The 18,891-nt window shown below is 45.3% G+C and overlaps 1 protein-coding gene across 5 annotated transcripts in view; it reads left to right on the forward strand.

Moving 5' to 3' along the window:
- Positions 1-18,891, forward strand: part of atp10a (ATPase phospholipid transporting 10A) — a 448,633-nt gene that overhangs the window by 354,299 nt on the left and 75,443 nt on the right. For all 5 annotated transcript variants that reach the window (XM_055636515.1, XM_055636513.1, XM_055636517.1 and 2 more), the window contains one exon: positions 13,915-14,021. In XM_055636515.1, coding sequence (XP_055492490.1) covers positions 13,915-14,021 — 107 coding nt within the window. The remainder of the gene's footprint in view (positions 1-13,914; positions 14,022-18,891) is intronic.

Raw genomic sequence — 18,891 nt, forward strand, 5'->3', positions numbered from 1 at the left:
TGAAGGGCTTGGCCAGGCAGAGACAAGGATCGAACCTGCGGGGATTTAGGTATCGTACAGGGGATTCGTTGTTTGGTAAAAAAGAAAGCTTAGGTGTCCAGTGCTTGACTCAGTGTTTTACTGAACTAGACCAAGGTTTTGGAGCATATTTACACAATCAGCTCAAATATTACTATACATTCAAGTCAAACTCAAGTACAAATAATAGAACACAGGGGAAGATGCAGAGTGCAGAGTATTTTTCTCAGCTTTGTAGAGCATCAGTTCTACGGACAAAGTCCAATGTCCGCAATGGGGTAGAGGTGAATCAGGCCGCCCCATAGTCTATGGAATAGAAACATAGAAAATAGGTGCAGGAGTAGGCCACTCAGCCCTTCGAGCATGCACCGCCATTCAATATGATCATGGCTGATCATCCAACTCAGTATCCTGTACCTGCCTTCTCTCATACCCCTTGATCCCTTTTGCCACAAGGGCCACATCTAACTCCCTCTTAAATATAGCCAATGAACTGGCCTCAACTACCTTCTGTGGCAGGGAGTTCCAGAGATTCACCACTCTCTGTGTAAAAAATGTTTTTCTCATCTCAGTCCTAAAAGATTTCCCATTTATCCTTAAACTGTGACCCCTTGTTCTGGACTTCCCCAACATCGGGAACAATCTTCCTGCATCTAGCCTGTCCAACCCCTTAAGAATTTTGTAAGTTTCTGAATGAACATTCAGAAGATACATAGTTACAGAAACTGGCCCTTCAGCCCACTGAGTCTGTGCAGACCATTACACACCCATTTACACTAATCCATACCAATCCCATTAAAAAAAAATTTGTCCCCACTTTCTCATCAACCAAAACCCCCCCCACACTAATCTTCACGCTCGCGGCAATTCCTATTAGGTGATTAATCTACCAACACACACATCTTTGGGATGTGGGAGGAAACCTGAGCACCTGGAGGGATCGCACACAGACACAGAGAGAACATGCAAACTCCACGCAGACAGCATCTGAGGTCAGGATTAAACACAGAACATTGTGAAAAAGCATCTGTACCGTGCCACTGTGTTGCCCACTTTTTATTGACAATTGCCTTGTTCAAAGAGCCATCAACAGTGAAATCCGTCAAACATCTGATCGAAGATAAAAAGAGAAACCAGTTCGTATAAAGGCTCAGTGAACTGGACTTTGACTGTGCCCAAATTGTGTCACAATCTAGGAGTCCATTCAGCCCGAGGACCTTATTCTGGCTTGCAGAACAATCCCATCAGTCACACATATGTTATTCTCTCTCACATGCCCATTAACAGTCTCCCATCTTCACAAGGGGTAATTGACAGTGGTAAATTATCTTGCCAGCAAGTCTTATGGGATGTGGGTGGAAACCAATTCATCCATAGAAAATCCATTTTGTGACAGGACTAATGTTCAGACTCCACACAGACCAGCACCTGAAGTTAGTATTGAACCTAGATCACTGAAGCTGTGAGGCATTAAAACGTACTGTGTTTTCCCTCTCCATGGATACTGCCCAACCAGTTGTGTGTTTCTCCCATTGTAGTTTAGTTTAGTTTAGAGATACAGCAGGGAAACAGGCTTTTTGTCCCGACCAGCGATCCCCGCACACTAACACTATCCTACACACACTAGGGACAATTTCCAATCTTTACCAAAGCCAATTAACCTACAAACCTGTATGTCTTTGGAGTGTGGGAGGAAACTGGAGATCCCGGAGAAAACCTACGCAGGTCATGGGTAGAACGTACAGACAGCACCCATAGTCAGGATCGAACGTGGGTCTCTGGTGCTGTAAGGCAGCAACTCAACCACTACGCCACCGAGCCGCCCCATTTTCTGTTTTTGGTTCGGGTTTCTCTGATCTGTAGTTTTTGTTTTAATTAAACAGCGTTTGAGTCAACCCAGTCGACATCTCGGACAGTAATCACAATCATAACACAGAAACGCAATGAAATGGATTCAGCTCAGCAGCAGAACAGTCTGTGCTTGGCAACACCAATTGAGTTATTCTATCTGCTCATCGGGAGCAGGGGCAATGCTCTGCTTTCATTCATTTGAGGTTGTTAATGGGTCTTGATGGTTTGAGCTACATTAAGAGGCTGGAGAGACTGCATCTTTATTTTCTGTTGCACAGGAAGCTGAGGGACAACCTTATTAGTAGGCCCCCTTCAGTCATGACTGACCATGGGTGATGCATCCTAGTTTGCAGGTGTGTGATGTGTGGTCGGATGCAAGCCTGGGCGATGTCATATGGAGGACAGGCTGTTGCCCATGCAGCACGTCCCCCCTCTCCACGTCGCTGATCGATGCAAAGGAACAGCAGGGCCGTTACAGTTTGGCACCAGCGCCATCGCAGGAGCTGCCAGAGCGAGGTTGTAGACAACGACGAACTGCCTTAGGGGGCTCCGACTCCGGATTTTCTTGAGGTTTACTCCTGGAGCCTTTTCCATGACTGGATATGGCCACAAGGCAGTGGAGGTTTTAAATCAGAGTTTTCCCTCTCCTAGATGGACTGCCTTCCCAGGCTGACGAGCCCCATCTGCCCGAGACTCATGGGGGTGAGAGCGTCTGCCTTCCCTTGCAGGTCTATAATAATAATAATAATAATAATAATTTTATTTATAGAGCACTTTAAAAACAAACATAGCTGCAACAAAGTGCTGTACATCACTAATCATTGACAAAAAGGTTAATACACACCAAAAATAACAATCAAAAGAAATAGTAGGAAAAGACATGTAAAATAAAGAAACATCAAAAACACCACAAACAGAAGCAAAGCCTCAGGCATGGTCAAAAGCCAGTGAGTACAAATGTGTTTTAACACTGGATTTGAAGATGGACAGTGAGGGGGCCTGTCTGATGTGCAACGGCAGGGTGTTCCAGAGTGCCGGAGCAGCAACAGAGAAGGCTCTATCCCCTCTGAGCCTATAGCACCTGCCCACTCTCCACAACCTTATAGACGCATATAAAATCAGGAGGGGCATAGGTAAGATGAACAGAGCTATCTCCTGGAGTAGGGGAATCAAAAATTAGAGGGCACAGGTTTAATGCGAGAGGTGAAAAACTTTAAAAAGGGCCTGAGGTGCAACGTTTTCATACAGAGGGTGGGTGCGTACATGGAACAGAGGCTGTGGAGGCCAAGTGAATTAATATTTTTAAGGCAGAGATAAATAAATTCTTGATTAGTACAGGAGTCAGAGGTTACGGAAGAAGGCAGGAGAATGGGGTTAACCTACGCCCACAAGATACGACAAGTTAAGACAATCCAGTCGCTGGTACCAGTCGCCGGTTGACGTAGGTAGTTGCCAATGGAATTCATCAAAGTCAACACCGTCGACAACCTACATCACCCTGGCGACAACCTACGACAGCACCTATGTCAGGAGAAGTCAAGCTACGCCCACTGTCGCCGAAAGGTTTTAAGCATTTCAAAATCCAGCGGCGACCAGAAAAACGCCACGAGTCTTTGGACGACTGAGGAGACGACTCACGACCATACAGGCGACACCTCGGTGACCATGTGGCGACAGCTTAGTCGCCTAAAGAAATCGCCAAAGTGGGACAGGGGCATAACAGTGCGATCAGGCTAGGATTGACCACATCGAATCGAGAGCAACGCCCTTATTAAGCAGCGGTAGGAGAGCACCACCTCACAAAGCCACTTCACTTGCAGCTACTTCCTGACCCATGTCTGGAGGAGTCTGCGGTTCCCTCATTAATTTTCTGAGACTCATGGAATTGGTGTGAAAGCAAGTCACCCTCAAGCCCGAGGGACTGCCAGGAGAAAAGGGAAATAAAAAAGCATAGAACTCATAGCCTGAAAATACAAACTGAGGCAAGTTATTTATCCTATAACTCCAGGAGAGCCGAATGATTGCAAACTCTCTGCAATGATAAACATTCACTCTGTATCCATGAAATGCACCAGTTTTAAGTGAAGATATAAATTCACATTTCCTTCTGTCAGTGCCTGAATGTGGAAAATGGAATATGTAGAAAGGAACTGCAGATGCTGGTTTACACCGACAACCAGACACAAAATGCTGGAGTAACTCAGCGAGACAGTCAGCATCACCCATTCCTTCTCTCCAGAGATCGCGGTCAAGGTGGCGTAGTCAGGTTCGATCCCAACTACGGGTGCTGTCTGTACGGAGTTTGTACAGGGTCTTGGTGAGACCACACCTGGAGTATTATGTACAGTTTTGGTCTCCAAATCTGAGACCTGGGATGTCAGGACTTTCATATGAAGAAAGACTGGATAGGACTGGAAAGACTGATCCACGAATGATTTAACTGATCACACCAACACCGATGGTTAATGGTTAGAACAGTGAGAAAAGAAGCATCTTGAAATAGACAATAGGTGCAGGAGTAGGCCATTCGCCCTTTGAGCCAGTGCTGCCATTCAATGTGATCATGGCTGATCATCCCCAATAAGTACCCCGTTCTTGCCTTCTCCCCATATCCCCTGACTCCACTATCCTTAAGAGCCCTATCTAGCTCTCTCTTGAAAGCATCCAGAGAACCTGCCTCCACTGCCCTCTGAGGCAGAGAATTCCACAGACTCACCACTCTCTGTGAGATAAAGTCTTTCCTCGTCTCAGTTCCAAATGGCTTACTCCTTATTCTTAAACTGTGGCCCCTGGCTCTGGACTCCCCCAACATCGGGAACATGTTTCCTGCCTCTAGCATGTCAAAACCCTTAACAATCTTATATGTTTCAATGAGATCCACTCTCATCCTTCTAAACTCCAGAGTGTACAAACCCAGCTGCTCCATTCTCTCAGCATATGACAGTCCCGCCATCCCGAGAATTAACCTTGTAAACCTACGCTGCACTACCTCGATAGCAAGAATGTCCTTCCTCAAATTAGGGGACCAAAACTGCACACAATACTCCAGGTGTTGTCTCACTAGGGCTCTGTACAACTGCAGAAGGACCTCTTTGCTCCGATATTCGATTCCTCTTGTTATAAAGGCCAACATGCCATTCGCTTTCTTCACTGCCTGCTGTACCACCGTCACGACAACTTCACGACTGCAAGACCATCAGAAAGAAACAGAAGATTTGACATTGCCTAAACTTCAACTGAGGTCCAAACAAGGCAGAAAAGTAGCAGGGCATAATTGTTTGCAGTAGTGTGCAGTAAATGTCAGCAACGTTCTTTGTTCTTTGGGTCAGCCTAAACATAAATACTTTTTATACCATTTTCAAACATTTAAACCTTCCCATTAAATCATGCTCGTGGCATTATTTAATATTAACATTTTTTAATTTTGTTGTACATAGTTCATGTTACAATGACAATAAAGAAACTATTCTATTAGCACTCACCCTTTATTCTCAACACATAAAGCCATTAGGTATAGAGGTAGAATTAAGCCATTCAGCCCATCTAATTTGCTCCACCATTCAATCATGCAGTTGTACAGGGTCTTGGTGAGACCACACCTGGAGTATTGCGTACAGTTTTGGTCTCCTAATCTGAGGAAAGACATTCTTGCCATAGAGGGAATACAGAGAAGGTTCACCAGACTGGGCCTCATCAAGGGCGGGGACGAGTCGGGCTACAGGAGTCTGGTGAACGACATTCTTGCCTATGGTGAGGTGAACGACCTAAGCCTCAACACAGACAAGACAAGAGAAATAATAATGGACTTCAGGAAAAATCCACCCCCCCTGCAGCCCCTCATCATCAAGGGGACTGTGGTGGAGAGGGCTGACAGTTACAGATACCTGGGATTACAAGTAACATCAGATCTGAACTGGAATTTGAACACTGCTGCCACAGTGAAAAAAGCCCAGCAGAGACTGTACTTCATCAGGCTGCTCAGAAAAGCTGGTCTGCACTGTCGCCCTCTCACCCAGGTCTACAAAGGACTGATAGAGAGCATCCTCACCACAGGCATCACGGTGTGGTATGGAAACACCACACAGACAGAGAGGAAGGCTCTGCAAAGAGTCATAAAGACTGCAGAGAGGATTATCAGAACGGAACTCCCCTCCATGGACACAATCTATACACAGCGCTGTCAAAAAAGAGCAGAGAGAATCATCAGAGACACACTACATCCAGCTCACTCCCTGCTCAAACACAAAAACTGCACATACAACCTCAGGCACAGACGAGCGGACAGCATCGTCACAAACAGAACACGCTTTTTTAAGAGCTTCTTCCCTGCCACAGTGAGACTCTTGGCCAAAACAAAATGAACTGATGTCGTGACCTACCTCATAGCATATCATATTATATTATATTATATTGTCTCCTGGGCCTGTGCAATTTACAATGCAATCAACACTTTTTATATAGGGTTTGTGTAATTTACAATGCTCTCACTTTCCCCTTTATATAGGGTTTTAGGCATTTTCTTTCTTTTTTAGTTCTAGAGAAGTATATGTTTTTATAGATTATGTGTCTTCTGTGTGTCTTTTTAACTTGACTTGACTTGACTCTCTGAACAACCGCACAAGAGTTCCTATGTGTGTAAGCACAAATGGCAAATAAAGTTTTTGACCTTGACCTTGACTGATTCCTGGGATAGCAGGACTTTCATATGAAGAAAGACTGGATAGACTTGGCTTGTACACGCTGGAACTTAGAAGATCTTATAGAAACTTACAAAATTCTTAAGGGGTTGGACAGGCTAGATGCAGGAAGATTATTCCCGATGTTGGGGAAGTCCAGAACCAGGGGTCACAGTTTAATAGGCCATTCTCACGTTACGAGCTGACGCAAGAGGTAACCCGAGTGAAGGGGTCGTGGTTGAGCACGGTATAACAAGTGAAAGATCAAGAGGTTAACCGAGTTCCCACGGGAAGACGGCAGTTTGCCGTTTACTTCTCATTTCTGCGATGTTCCCAGTTCGTCTCCCGAGTTACTCTAGAGCCAATCCTGATTGAAGTTTTGTTTTAATAAGCAACAGTGTTATGTTTTAATAAGCAACAGTGTTAAAGAAGACCTCTCCATCCTGTGGCTTTGTTTTAAAGATATAATTCAGAGCGGCCGCATCTATTGATGTGACCTACAAAGGGAAAATGCGCACCATCCAGAGCCAGAGCAGTTATACTTATGATTTGTTTGAAACATATGTTTTAATTGAATTTACTGCCATGTCTACACACTGCGGGGAGACGGAAGATTAAATCTTTGAATGTGGACGGATGTGCACATCAGATTGTTGTGAGACAGAGCTCAAGGTTCGCCTCCTGAGTTGTTTTGATGCCCAGGCGTGAGTTGAGGTGGAGAGAGGTTGGGGGTGGCGTCATTAATCTGTCTGGGGTGACATGGCTCTTGGGTTAGGTTGGGATCATTCTCTGCGGGGTGATCTTAGTGCGGGAGACAAGTGTATGAGAGGTGTACTGACTGTGGGGGCAGAACTTTGGAAGTGATTGCCCACCAGTCTCAAAAGCCGCTGTCTCCCTGTCCCTGGGATAGCAGGGGGCGATCAAACAGCACAATCCGCTCCCTGATGGGCCGCTACGGGGACAAGTGGAAGTTCGCCCACAGCCCGAGCTGCGCCCCCTCATCTGCCACCCCAAGAACAAGACGTACCTTGCACACCATCAGTTTCTGCCCCTGCGTGTTCCTCTGGAGTTGGAGCGGGGCTGGGCGGGGCTACCCCTTTCCCATTTCTCAGTTCCACCCAAATAGCCTCCCTAGACGAGCCCTCTAATCTATCCTGCCAAAGCACTGCTGTAATATCTTCCCTGACAAGCAATGCAACACCTCCACCTCTTGCCCCTCCAATTCTATCACACCTGAAGCAACGAAATCCTGGAATATTTAGTTTCCAATCACAGCCCTCCTGCAACCATGTTTCACTGATCGCCACAACATCATACTTCCAGGTGTCAATCCAGGCTCTAAGTTCATCCACCTTTCTTACAATGCTCCTAGCATTAAAATATACACATTTAAGAAACCCACCCTCTCTTATTCTCTGTTTATTGTCTTTTTCTTCTCTCTCCCCTACATTTTGGGTCAGAGTGCTACCATTCTCTGCCTCCTGCCTCACACACTGACTGCTAGCTTTCCCAATTTGAGTCCCTCCCCCCAACCATACTAGTTTAAAGTCTCCCCAGTAGCCTTTGCAAATCTCCCCGCCAGGATATTGGTCCCCCTCGAGTTCAAGTGCAACCCGTCCTTTCTGTACAGGTCGCACCTTCCCCAAAAGAGGTCCCAATGATCCAGAAACTTGAATCCATACCCACTGCACCAGTCCCTCATCCACGCATTTATTCTCCACCTCGCTCCATTCCTACTCTCACTGTCGCGTGGCACAGGCAGTAATCCTGAGATTATTACCTTTCCAGTCCTTCTCCTTAACTCTCTACCTAACTCCCTAAATTCTTCTTTCAGGACCTCTTATCTTTTTTTACCTATGTCATTGGTACCTATATGCACCACAACCTCAGGCTCCTCTCCCTCCCATTTCAGGATTTCTTGGACTGGTTCAGACACATCCCTGACCCTGGCACCAGGGAGGCAAACTACCAACCGGGTCTCCTGTCTGGGTCCACAGAATCACCTATCCGACCCCGAGCATGATTAGTTTCGGGCAGGGATACTGCTTTAGAAAGCAAGAGTTGGCAGTGGGGTGGGATGGGCCGATGGCAAGGCTTGGAGATATCTGAGAGCAAGGCCACAGATGACCAGAGAATCCGGGATCAAGACCTGAGACCCTGGGAGCAACCAAAAGAGAAGCCATTGATCTGGAAGTGGCTTATGACAATAGCCAATAGGCCATCCGGCCTTTCGAGCCAGCACCACCATTCACTGTAATCATGGCTGATCATCCACAATCAGTACCCCATTCCTGCCTTCTCCCCATATCCCCTGACTCCGCTATCTTTAAGAGCTCTATCTAACGGGCCTGTCCCACTTAGGCAACTTTTTAGGTCGCCACATGTTTGCGGGTGGTTGCCAGGGACTCGCCTTTATGGTCGTGAGGAGTTCCCGCATTCTGGGAACTAGTCGCGGCCTCATTATGGTCACTGCAAATTTTTCAACATGTTGATAAATTAGCGATGACTAGAATGAAGCCGCCAAGGAGAGTCGCGAGAATTCTCGTGCCGTAGGTGGGTCGCCAGGAGGTCGAAGGTTCTCGGAGGTTCTCGTAGGTGGTAGCCGGTGTGGACCAGTGAATTTCATTGGCTCATTGAGTAAAAAAAAAGGTAAGTAGTAGTTTCCAGAACCAAAGATAACCGACCGGTAATGTTAATGTCTGCCGAGCTTCACAGCCGTGTATCTCTGGCTTCTTAAAAGTTGTCTCCACTCCTTCTCCCCCCTCTCCCCCCCCTCTTTTAAACGACTTACCGTACACTGTGCTTTAGCCGTCTTTTTACAGCACCAACCTTCCTGTTCATCGCGGTGTGTGACTATCACCTTGGCTTTGCATTGTCTGTGAATTTTTTAGACAATGCTCCCCCCGCTTGCCCTGTTCCCCGCCTGAATAACGGGCTGGTGAAGGAAGCGATGTGTGTGTGTTCCACTCTGATAGTTGCCGTTCCAGTTGCCAGTTTTTCAGGCGGCTGCCGGCAACTTGACAGTTGTCAGCAGTCCGCTGAAATATCGCTTGTAGGACTGGTCAAAAACTCTCTCTTGAAAGCATCCAGAGAATTGGCCTCCACTGGCTCCACAGAGATCAAGCACCCTGGTAACATGGGATCAAACCGAAAAGCAGCATGGAGACCCTGGATGGAGACCCAAGAGGTGTCACACAAAGGGTGGTAGGTGTATGGAACAAGCTGCCAGAGATGGTAGTTGATGCTGGGACTATCCCAACGTTTAAGAAACAGACAGATACATGGATCGGATACGTTTGGGGGCATATGGACCAAGCGCAGGCATGTGGGACTAATGCAGCTCGGACATGTTGGCCGGTGTGGGCAAGTTGGGCCGAAGGGCCTGTTCCCACACTGTATCACTCTATGACTCTAAGAGGGAACCCAGAAGCCAAGGAGTTGTTGACAGGGTCAGACAGCACCCTAAGAAGGAGAACAACACCCTTGGAATAGCCAAAAGGGGGGTAAGGGACCTCAGTATCAGCCTAGAAGTGGGGGCAGATTGGGTGAACCAGCTAATTATAACAACATTTAAAAGATAGACACAAAATGATGGAGTAACAGCGAGACAGGCAGTATCTCTGGAGAAGAAGGCTCTCGACCCGAAACGTCACCCATTCCTATCCAGAGATGCTGCCTGCCTCGCTGAGTTACTCCAGCATTTTATGTCTACCTATTGAGATTTTTAAAATTGTGCTACCATTATCAAATAGAGTGGCACAATGGTGCAGCGGTGGCATTGCTGCCTTACAGCGTCAGAGATCTGTGTTCGATTCACACTACAGGTACTGTCTGTATGGAGTTTTCATTTTCTCCCTGTGACCGTGTGGGCATTTTTCAGGATGCTCTCCGGTTTCCTCCCACATCCTAAAGACTTGCTGGTTTGTAGATTAATTGGCTTCCGTAAATTGGTCCCAGTGTGCAGGACAGTGCAAGTGAACAGGGTTGTTCGCTGGTCAGCATGGACCCGGTGGGCCGAAGGGCCTGTTTCCCCACTGTATCTCTAAATGTTAATATCAGTTTTCATTCATTTTGCATAAGGTAGGCATGACTTTCAAAACACTTATGTGGATGCTTCACCAATCCTACTTGTTTGGGATACATTGGTCAAGACCTCATCTCCATCATCTCCATCATCAAAGACCCTTACCACCCATCGCATGACATTTTCTCCATCCTGCCATCTGGGAAGAGGTACAGGAGCATTAGCTGCAAAACCAGCAGGATGCTCCTCAGCTTCTTCCCGCAGGCTATAAGACTGCTAAATGGACTTTGCCCCCTGCCAAGTATCGCGCACAAACCCCCAACCTGGACACACTGCAGCAGAGCCACTGTTGTGCCGCTGCCGGTCGAAACGCCTGTTGAATGTTTAGTAGAGTGTTAAATTTGATCATGATACATGTATTTTTTATTTCTATTTATTTTATATGGACACTGGTTGAGCAACGTTTTTTTGTTTCCTCTGGGTATGCGAATACTCAGGAAATGACAATAAAGATATACAATACAATATACAATACAAGACAAGAAAGTTAGAGGAAATGGAAATTAGTGGCGGGGGGCAGGGGGGGGGAATAGTAAAGGCATTGGAGTAAGAATGGGGTGTTCACAATGATATGGAAGAAAATAAAGATTTGTGTTAAGGTAGATATTCCATAATTATTATCACCCCTTTTGATTTGTTTGCACTTTATGGAGGCTAAAAGTTAATGCCGTGTTATTTTTCCTGACATTCCCTGTTTTTGCCAAATATTTTTTTAAAAGACTGCAGAGAACATTCATGAATTAAATATGCTATTGTGGCAAGACCTGAGAAATACTTGCAATGGGTTCATAAGTGATAGGAGCAGAATTAGGTCATTTGGGCCCATCATGTCTACTCCGCTATTCAATCATGCCTGATCTAACTTTCCCTCTCAGCCCCATTCTCCTGCCTCCTCCCCATAACCCATGACACCCGTACTAATCAAGAAGCTATCAATCTCCGCCTCTGTCTTAGAAATAACTATTGACTTGGCCTCCACGGCCATCTGTGGCAATGAATTCCACAGATTCACCACTCGTAAAGTGCTGGAGAAACTCAGCATCATCTGGCAAGGGAATGGACAGGTGATATTTTGGCGGGGTTTGTCTTCAGACTGACAGGAGTAGGAGGAGAAAGATGGAAAAGAGAGGTGGGAGTGGGACAAAGCCCGGCAAGTGACAGGTGGATACAGGTGAAGGGTTTTTTTTGCTCAAGATTCCAGCAACTGTAGTTTCTTGTGCATGTGAAAAACTCACCATCATTTGTTGTGATTCACTTGAGCCAATGCAACATAACATTTATCAGAATAGTCATGCATTAGAGATGTACAATCTGTAACATTGGATGTAAAAGCTGCATGAGCAGCACTAAAACCAAATTAAAAATTGCTGTATTGACAACACTTTAAACTGAGCATCAGCCAGCTAATTGGAAGCACTCCAAAAGACCACACTCAACTCCTTAATGCCTGATGATTTTTTTTGTGTGTGTTGGTGCTGACAGCTCTTTCAGCCACACTTAAAAAATGCATTTTCAATTTGAAAGATGTAAAGAGGTTTCAATTCTGCCTACCAATGCTTAATGTGGCGATTCTTCCGTCGAAATGATCCGGCTTGAAACACTTGTACAAGTAGGGTGGTATGGTGAAATATTTGTACACATGGCGACACGGTGGCACAGCGGTAGCGCTGTTGCCTTACAGCGCCAGAGTCGCGGTTTCAATCCTGACTCTGGGTGCCGTGTGTATGGAGTTTGTACGTCCTCCCTGTGACCGCGTGGGTTTAATCTGGATGCTCCAGTTTCCTCCCACATTCCAAAGACATACAGGTTTGTAGGTTAATTGGCTTTGATAAAGATTGTAATTTGTCCCCAGTGTATAGAATAGTGCTAGTGTATGGGGTGATCGCAGTTTGGTGCGTCCCTCAAAACTAAACTAAAAATAAGTGTATTAATTACGGTATTTTGATTGATCCAGTGTGGATCATACCTGTGTGTTATGGGTTGCAGATTTTTGTTGTCTGAAAACCCTTGAGTCTTTGAGAACTTGGCATCTCAGCCTAAGTGGAGCATTGTCTGCAGGTGAGAATGGATACAAACATACTCAAGATAAGCTAACTGCACCGGCAATGTTTTTCCCAAGGGACGCTCAAGAAAATGGCACTGTGGCGCCGCGGTAAAGTTGCTGCCTTACCGCGCTTACAGCACCAGAGACACAGGTTCGATCCCGACCATGAGTGCTATCTGTACGGAGTTTGTTCACTCCGTGACCGTGCGGGGTTTATCAGAGATCTTCGGTTTCCTCCCACAAAGACGTACGGGTTTGTAGGTTAATAAGTGTGATATAAATGTAAACATTATCCCTAGTGTATGTAGGAGAGTTATATGTGCGGGGATCGGTGGGCCGAAGGGCCTGTTTCCATGCTGTATCTCTAAACTAAACTAAACTGAACTGTCAGTGCTGCAAGGTCTATTCCTCAGGTTATAAAGGAATGCCTATGGCAACTGTATGACTAATTTAGATGGAGTGGGGAGACCATCTCCTCTTGACCAATTGAGTTTTCTCCGAAATTCTCCAGTTTCCTCCCACATTTCAAAGATGTGCGGTTTTAGGTTACTAGGCTTCTATAAATTGCCCCTGGTGTGTAGGATGTGAAATTGGAATATAACATATAACTAGGGTACTGGTGATCATTGGCCGGCATGGAGTCAGTGGGCCAAAGGGCTAGTTTTCTTGCTGCTTCATTAGTTTTTAGTTTAGTTTAGTTTAGAGATGTATCGCAGAAACATGGCCCTTTGGCCCACCGAATCTGCACCAACCAGCGATCCCTGCACACTAACACTATCCTACACACACTAGGGACAATTTATTTACATTTTTACCAAGCCAATTAACCTACAAACCTGTACATCTTTGGAGTGTGGGAGGAAACCGAAGGATCGCGGAGAAAACCCATGCAGTCACGGGAAGAACGTACAAACTCTGTACAGACAGCACCTATAGTCAGCATCAAACCTGGGTCTCTGATGCTGTGAGGCAGGAATTCTACCGCTGCGCCACCATGCCTCCTCGAAAACTTAAACTAAAAAAAAAAAAATTTAATGACCCTCATCCAAGAAGAACGTTGCCATTTGTTTGGTTGTATAGCACACTGTCATCTAGGATAATTTTGTTGAAAAGTTAGTTGTGGTGACCTGTCTAAGCATCTTTAATCATTTTTACAATGTCCTGAGAGTTTCTTGGCAATTGTGCAGCCCGATGTTATATCATCTTGCAAATTTCGACTGATCTTTCTCTTTTCAACTCAGAAGAGGACACTGCTGGCAAACGTACAAGGAAAATCCGGAGCAAGACCCAGAATTACCTGAACCAGTATGCTACTGATGGACTCCGAACACTATGCATCGCTAAGAGGGTGGGTATTCATCTACAAGGTTTAAGAATCCATTTCTCCTGTGACAGGTTTGTGTGATAATAAGATGGATGCACAGTGTGCTGTGGTATATAACCATATAACAATTACAGCACAGAAACAGGCCATCTCGGCCTTACAAGTCTGTGCCGAACACTTATGTTCCCCTAGTCCCATCTACCTGCACTCAGACCATAACCCTCCATTCCTTTCCCATCCATACACCTATCCAATTTATTTTTAAATGATAAAATTCAACCTGCCTCCACCACTTCCACTAGAAGCTCATTCCACACAGCTACCACTCTCTGAGTAAAGAGGTTCCCCCTCATGTTACCCCTAAACTTCTGTCCCTTAATTCTGAAGTCATGTCCTCTTGTTTGAATCTTTCCTACTCTCAATGGGAAAAGCTTATCCACGTCAACTCTGTCTATCCCTCTCATCATTTTAAAGACCTCTATCAAGTCCCCCCTTAACCTTCTGTGCTCCAAAGAATAAAGACCTAACTTGTTCAACCTTTCTCTGTAACTTAGTTGCTGAAACCCAGGCAACATTCTAGTAAATCTCCCCTGTACTCTCTCTATTTTGTTGACATCCTTCCTATAATTGGGCGACCAAAATTTGTACACCATACTCCAGATTTGGTGTGGTATGGTACAGACTTACAGTATGGATGCAGGTATCTGTGTCTATGTTGGCAATCAAGCATCCATCAATACCAAAGGTAGACATCAAATGCTGGAGCAACTCGGCGGGACAGGTAGCATCTCTGGATAGAGGGAATGGATCCCGACACAATCTATCAAAACCATTCCAGTACTTCTTGTATCCACTTCTGGTGTGCGTTAGGATTCCATAAACTCATGAGTTTAAAATTAATTGTTTTGTGAAATGAATTCCTCCCCACATTGTTTTAACTTAGTTTAGAGATAGAGCATGGAAACAGCAAGTCCACACCAACCAGCGATCCCTGCATATTAACACTATCCTACACACACTAGCCACAATTTATTTACCCACAGGCCAATTAACCCACGAATCTGTATGTCTTTGGAGGCGGGGGGGGAGGAATCCCGAAATCCTGGAGAAAACCCACTCAGGTCATGGAGAGAATGTACAAATTCCACACAGACAGCACCCGTGGTCAGGATCGAACCCGGGTCTCTGCCACTGTAAGGCAGCAACTCTACCACTGCGCCACCGTGCCACCCGAATTGCCACACTTAGTGTAGAATTTAATAGTAAGATTAAACGAGAACTTACCAGTTTGAAGTTTGATCTGTATTTTATGAGGAGTTACGATGAGGGTTTACGTGAAGAAGCCCGTCCCAGGACGCGTTGCGGCATACTTCAAAGCAGCGGTGTGGAATAGTTAGATTAAACGAGTACTTACCAGTATGAAGTTTGATCTGTATTTTATGAGGAGTTACGGTGAGGGATTAAGTGAAGAACCCAGCAGGTACTGCGCATGCGGCATACTTCGAAGCAGCGGTGTGGAATCACAGAATAGACACAATATTTGAAGTAAGATAGTAAAGATCACGAGACATCAGTTTATTAGTTTGATCTATATAATGAGGGTGGGAGCGGCGGGCACTTAATCCCTCACCGTAACTCCTCATAAAATACAGATCAAACTTCATACTGGTAAGTACTCGTTTAATCTAACTATTTTACTTCGGAGTCACGTGAGTGATTCCGTGAAGACTTCAAAGGTCTGTGATTTCAAACCGTGTAACAGTTTTTATTTCACTCACTGCCGAAGTTTATGAGGGAGGAAGTGTTATCGTAATCAACCAGTGGATCTGCTTTCAAAAGAAACAGAAAGGTATTTGTTAACAATAACAACATAAAAGAGCTCCTCTGAGCTTAAATTAATATTGCAGTTTGTAATATTCTCCTGCAATTAAATCAGGTTTATCAACGGTTTATAATAAAAACAAAATGTTCTGAACGCCGTTCCCTTGACCATTCTGCTGTATTGAAAATGTGGTCAACCGGGATGTCCATTCGTTCAGCCGCTGATACCAATGCTGCCCTAGTGGAATGGGATTAAATGTATTATTATCTATTCCGGCAGCTTTCGGTACCTGTTTGAGCCACCTTGGAGTGGTTTGGCTCGTACCCCGTCTTGGGTTACTGTGGTTGACCCATAGGCTTTCCTCTCCCACTAAGATTGTGGGTTGTGTCTATATATAGTAGTAGATGGGTCACCACACTCAACCTGGACTCTGGTGGGTAGGCCCGGAATCCCACCAGTGAATTGGGCGTTCCTGGTCCATATAGCCATATAACGACTACAGCACGGAAAACACAGGCGATCTCGACCCTACTAGTTCGTGCCGAACTCATAATCTCGCCTAGTCCCATATACCTGCGAGTTAGATTTTACCAGACCTAAATATGAACGTGATGCGTCTGGGGTAATCACCATGTTATCCAGTCTGGTTTATGGAGTGACCGGACTCTGTGAGCGTGTACGAGAGCCATAAGCATGAGCGTTTTTTAAAAACATAGATTAAGCAAGCTGAGGGATCTGGCTGGTGCCATCTCTGAGACATGTCAATGTCACACCAATATCCCATACATGGGTATATACCTGGGTGTTTGGGGCTTATATTATAGTTGCCCTTCATAAGTTTACCTTCAGTGGATGGGATCCCATGCTCTGCTGACATGCTGTTTTAGATAAGCAGATAAGGCGCTCCATGCTGTATTTACGGCACTGTAACTCACCTTTTAGTCATGGTGTAGATGTTCCAGGAACTCCAATACGTCAGTGGTTGAATAGTTCGTTGTCCCTGCGTCGTGGCAGTATTTTACCCATGTTAGCTTTTAGTGACTGTTCGCAGGGATGCCGACATGGTGGTAATGGTTCCTTTGGATAATCCCAGTCCCTGGTAAGGTCTATTCAAACCCTGCACCCAGGAGTTTGATGTTTCCCTGGCATGGGTGGCTTGTGCCTGATACTGGGTTGAGTCAGCAACCATGGTCCACTAGGGAAATCCATAGGTGACTCGCCCACCGTGTCGTGATGAACTGGGAACCATGGCTGTGTAGGCCGGTCGGGCACGTTCAATATCTCGGAGACAGATCCCTCTGTATTGCGAAGTGCCCGTCTGATGAGGCAGAAGGGAGGAAGGCAAAGCAGAAATTCCCCCTTCCAGCGTATAGGCATCTATCGCTGCTGCCTCTAATCTGGTTCCTAAGTCACATACATGGGTTACTGGTGATTCCGTCTTGTGCAACCAAATTGATATCTGGCTTTCAAACTGCTTAATAAATTTAGCAGATATTTTGGGTTTGACATCTATTCAATGTAATCATAGATTTTACCCCGTGACATGGTGTCTCCCACTGTGTTCTAGCTTCCTAGGACATAGGCAGCTGATAGTTAAAATGTCTTTTGACACACCATTGCCAGATTTGTTTGACCAATTTGTTGCACAATAATGATTATTATGCTCCCCATATGGTTGATATAAGCCACCACCATAGTATTATCAATCCGTAACCACATATGTACGTGCTGCATTTGAAATGCATATGCTTTTTAGCCCAATAGGCGATCACCAATCCCAAGTAGTTGATGCCCGGTATGTGTAGTAACGATGTTTGTGAATTGGTCCATCTGTTACCTGTGCTGGATATGGAGTTTAGTTGCTCCCCAGCCTAAAGTACTGGCATCGGTTTTTAATAACCAGGTTGGGATTGGTGATGATAATAGGGCTGAAAACTATGCCAAATATATGTCTGCCCACCACCTTAATTGTGATATAGCTTCAGTGGGTACATTCATGATTTGATTATAGTGACCCAAGTACCTTGGCAAAGTAACAGTCATATGGACGGAATTATTATTGAAGCCCAGATAATCCTTGGAAGTTAACGCTTCAATTCTGGTTTATCTGGGCGTGGGATAAACCTCAGCTTTAGGGAGCTGTTTCGTAGCTAGAACTGCTGCCACAGCTAATTCCTTTGTTTCCCCTAATATGAGGATATCATCCAATATATGCCATGATTATGCTTGTTTTCTTAATATTTTCATGGCCATTTATAATAGTTTAGGGCTGAGGTTAGACCATAGGGAATGCTATATGCTCCCATGGTTGCCCTAACCGGGATATCCATTATCCAGGTAAAATTTTTTAGGTATCTATAATGATCCTAGTGTATGGGTATAAGATAGTTAGCATCTTCCATATCAATGCTCCCCATAGGTATCCTAGGGAGATCAGATGTCTGGCAGTGACAAGAACCCATCTCCATCTTAAAGTGTATATACTCAACAGATTTATTTAGTGATATTAGATCAATGATGATGCTACATTCACCATCTTTTGTAGTTTTGGTGAATATATTCGATACAAATTCCAATGGCTCATGTTTACTCCCATGATCCGTTTAGTAATGAGCCTTTCTAGTTCAGCTTGACCTTCTCACTTCTCTTTTCTTAGAGGGAGAAAATGCCCTTTGGGCGCATTGCTGAACTGGCGGTAATATGCCCAATTTGAATTCGTTTTTATCCTCTAAGACTGTTGAGTATATTTTAGTTATTTGTGACAGCATCCCATGCTTTATCCACAAGTGTAAATGCCCCCCCACGCAGTTAGTAGAACACCCTTGTTTAGTGTAAACGGGAGGAACCAGACTACCTACCTACCTATGTTTGTTGTTTTTTCATGAAGGCGTAGTTTGCTGGTATGCTGGTGCTGTCGGTGGGGCGGCGCATCTTCCCACGGCTCCGCTCTGGGCCCCGTCTAAAAAGAACTTTGGGGGTAAAGTGAAGCGGTCGCCAGGCTTTCACCAGTCCTTGTTTGATTCACTGGTGGATGCCGAGGGGTGCTGCCAGCTGGGTGTTGGATGCGATGTC

Source organism: Leucoraja erinacea, chromosome 6, assembly GCF_028641065.1.
Source record: "Leucoraja erinacea ecotype New England chromosome 6, Leri_hhj_1, whole genome shotgun sequence".
NCBI classification, from domain to species: domain Eukaryota; kingdom Metazoa; phylum Chordata; class Chondrichthyes; order Rajiformes; family Rajidae; genus Leucoraja; species Leucoraja erinaceus.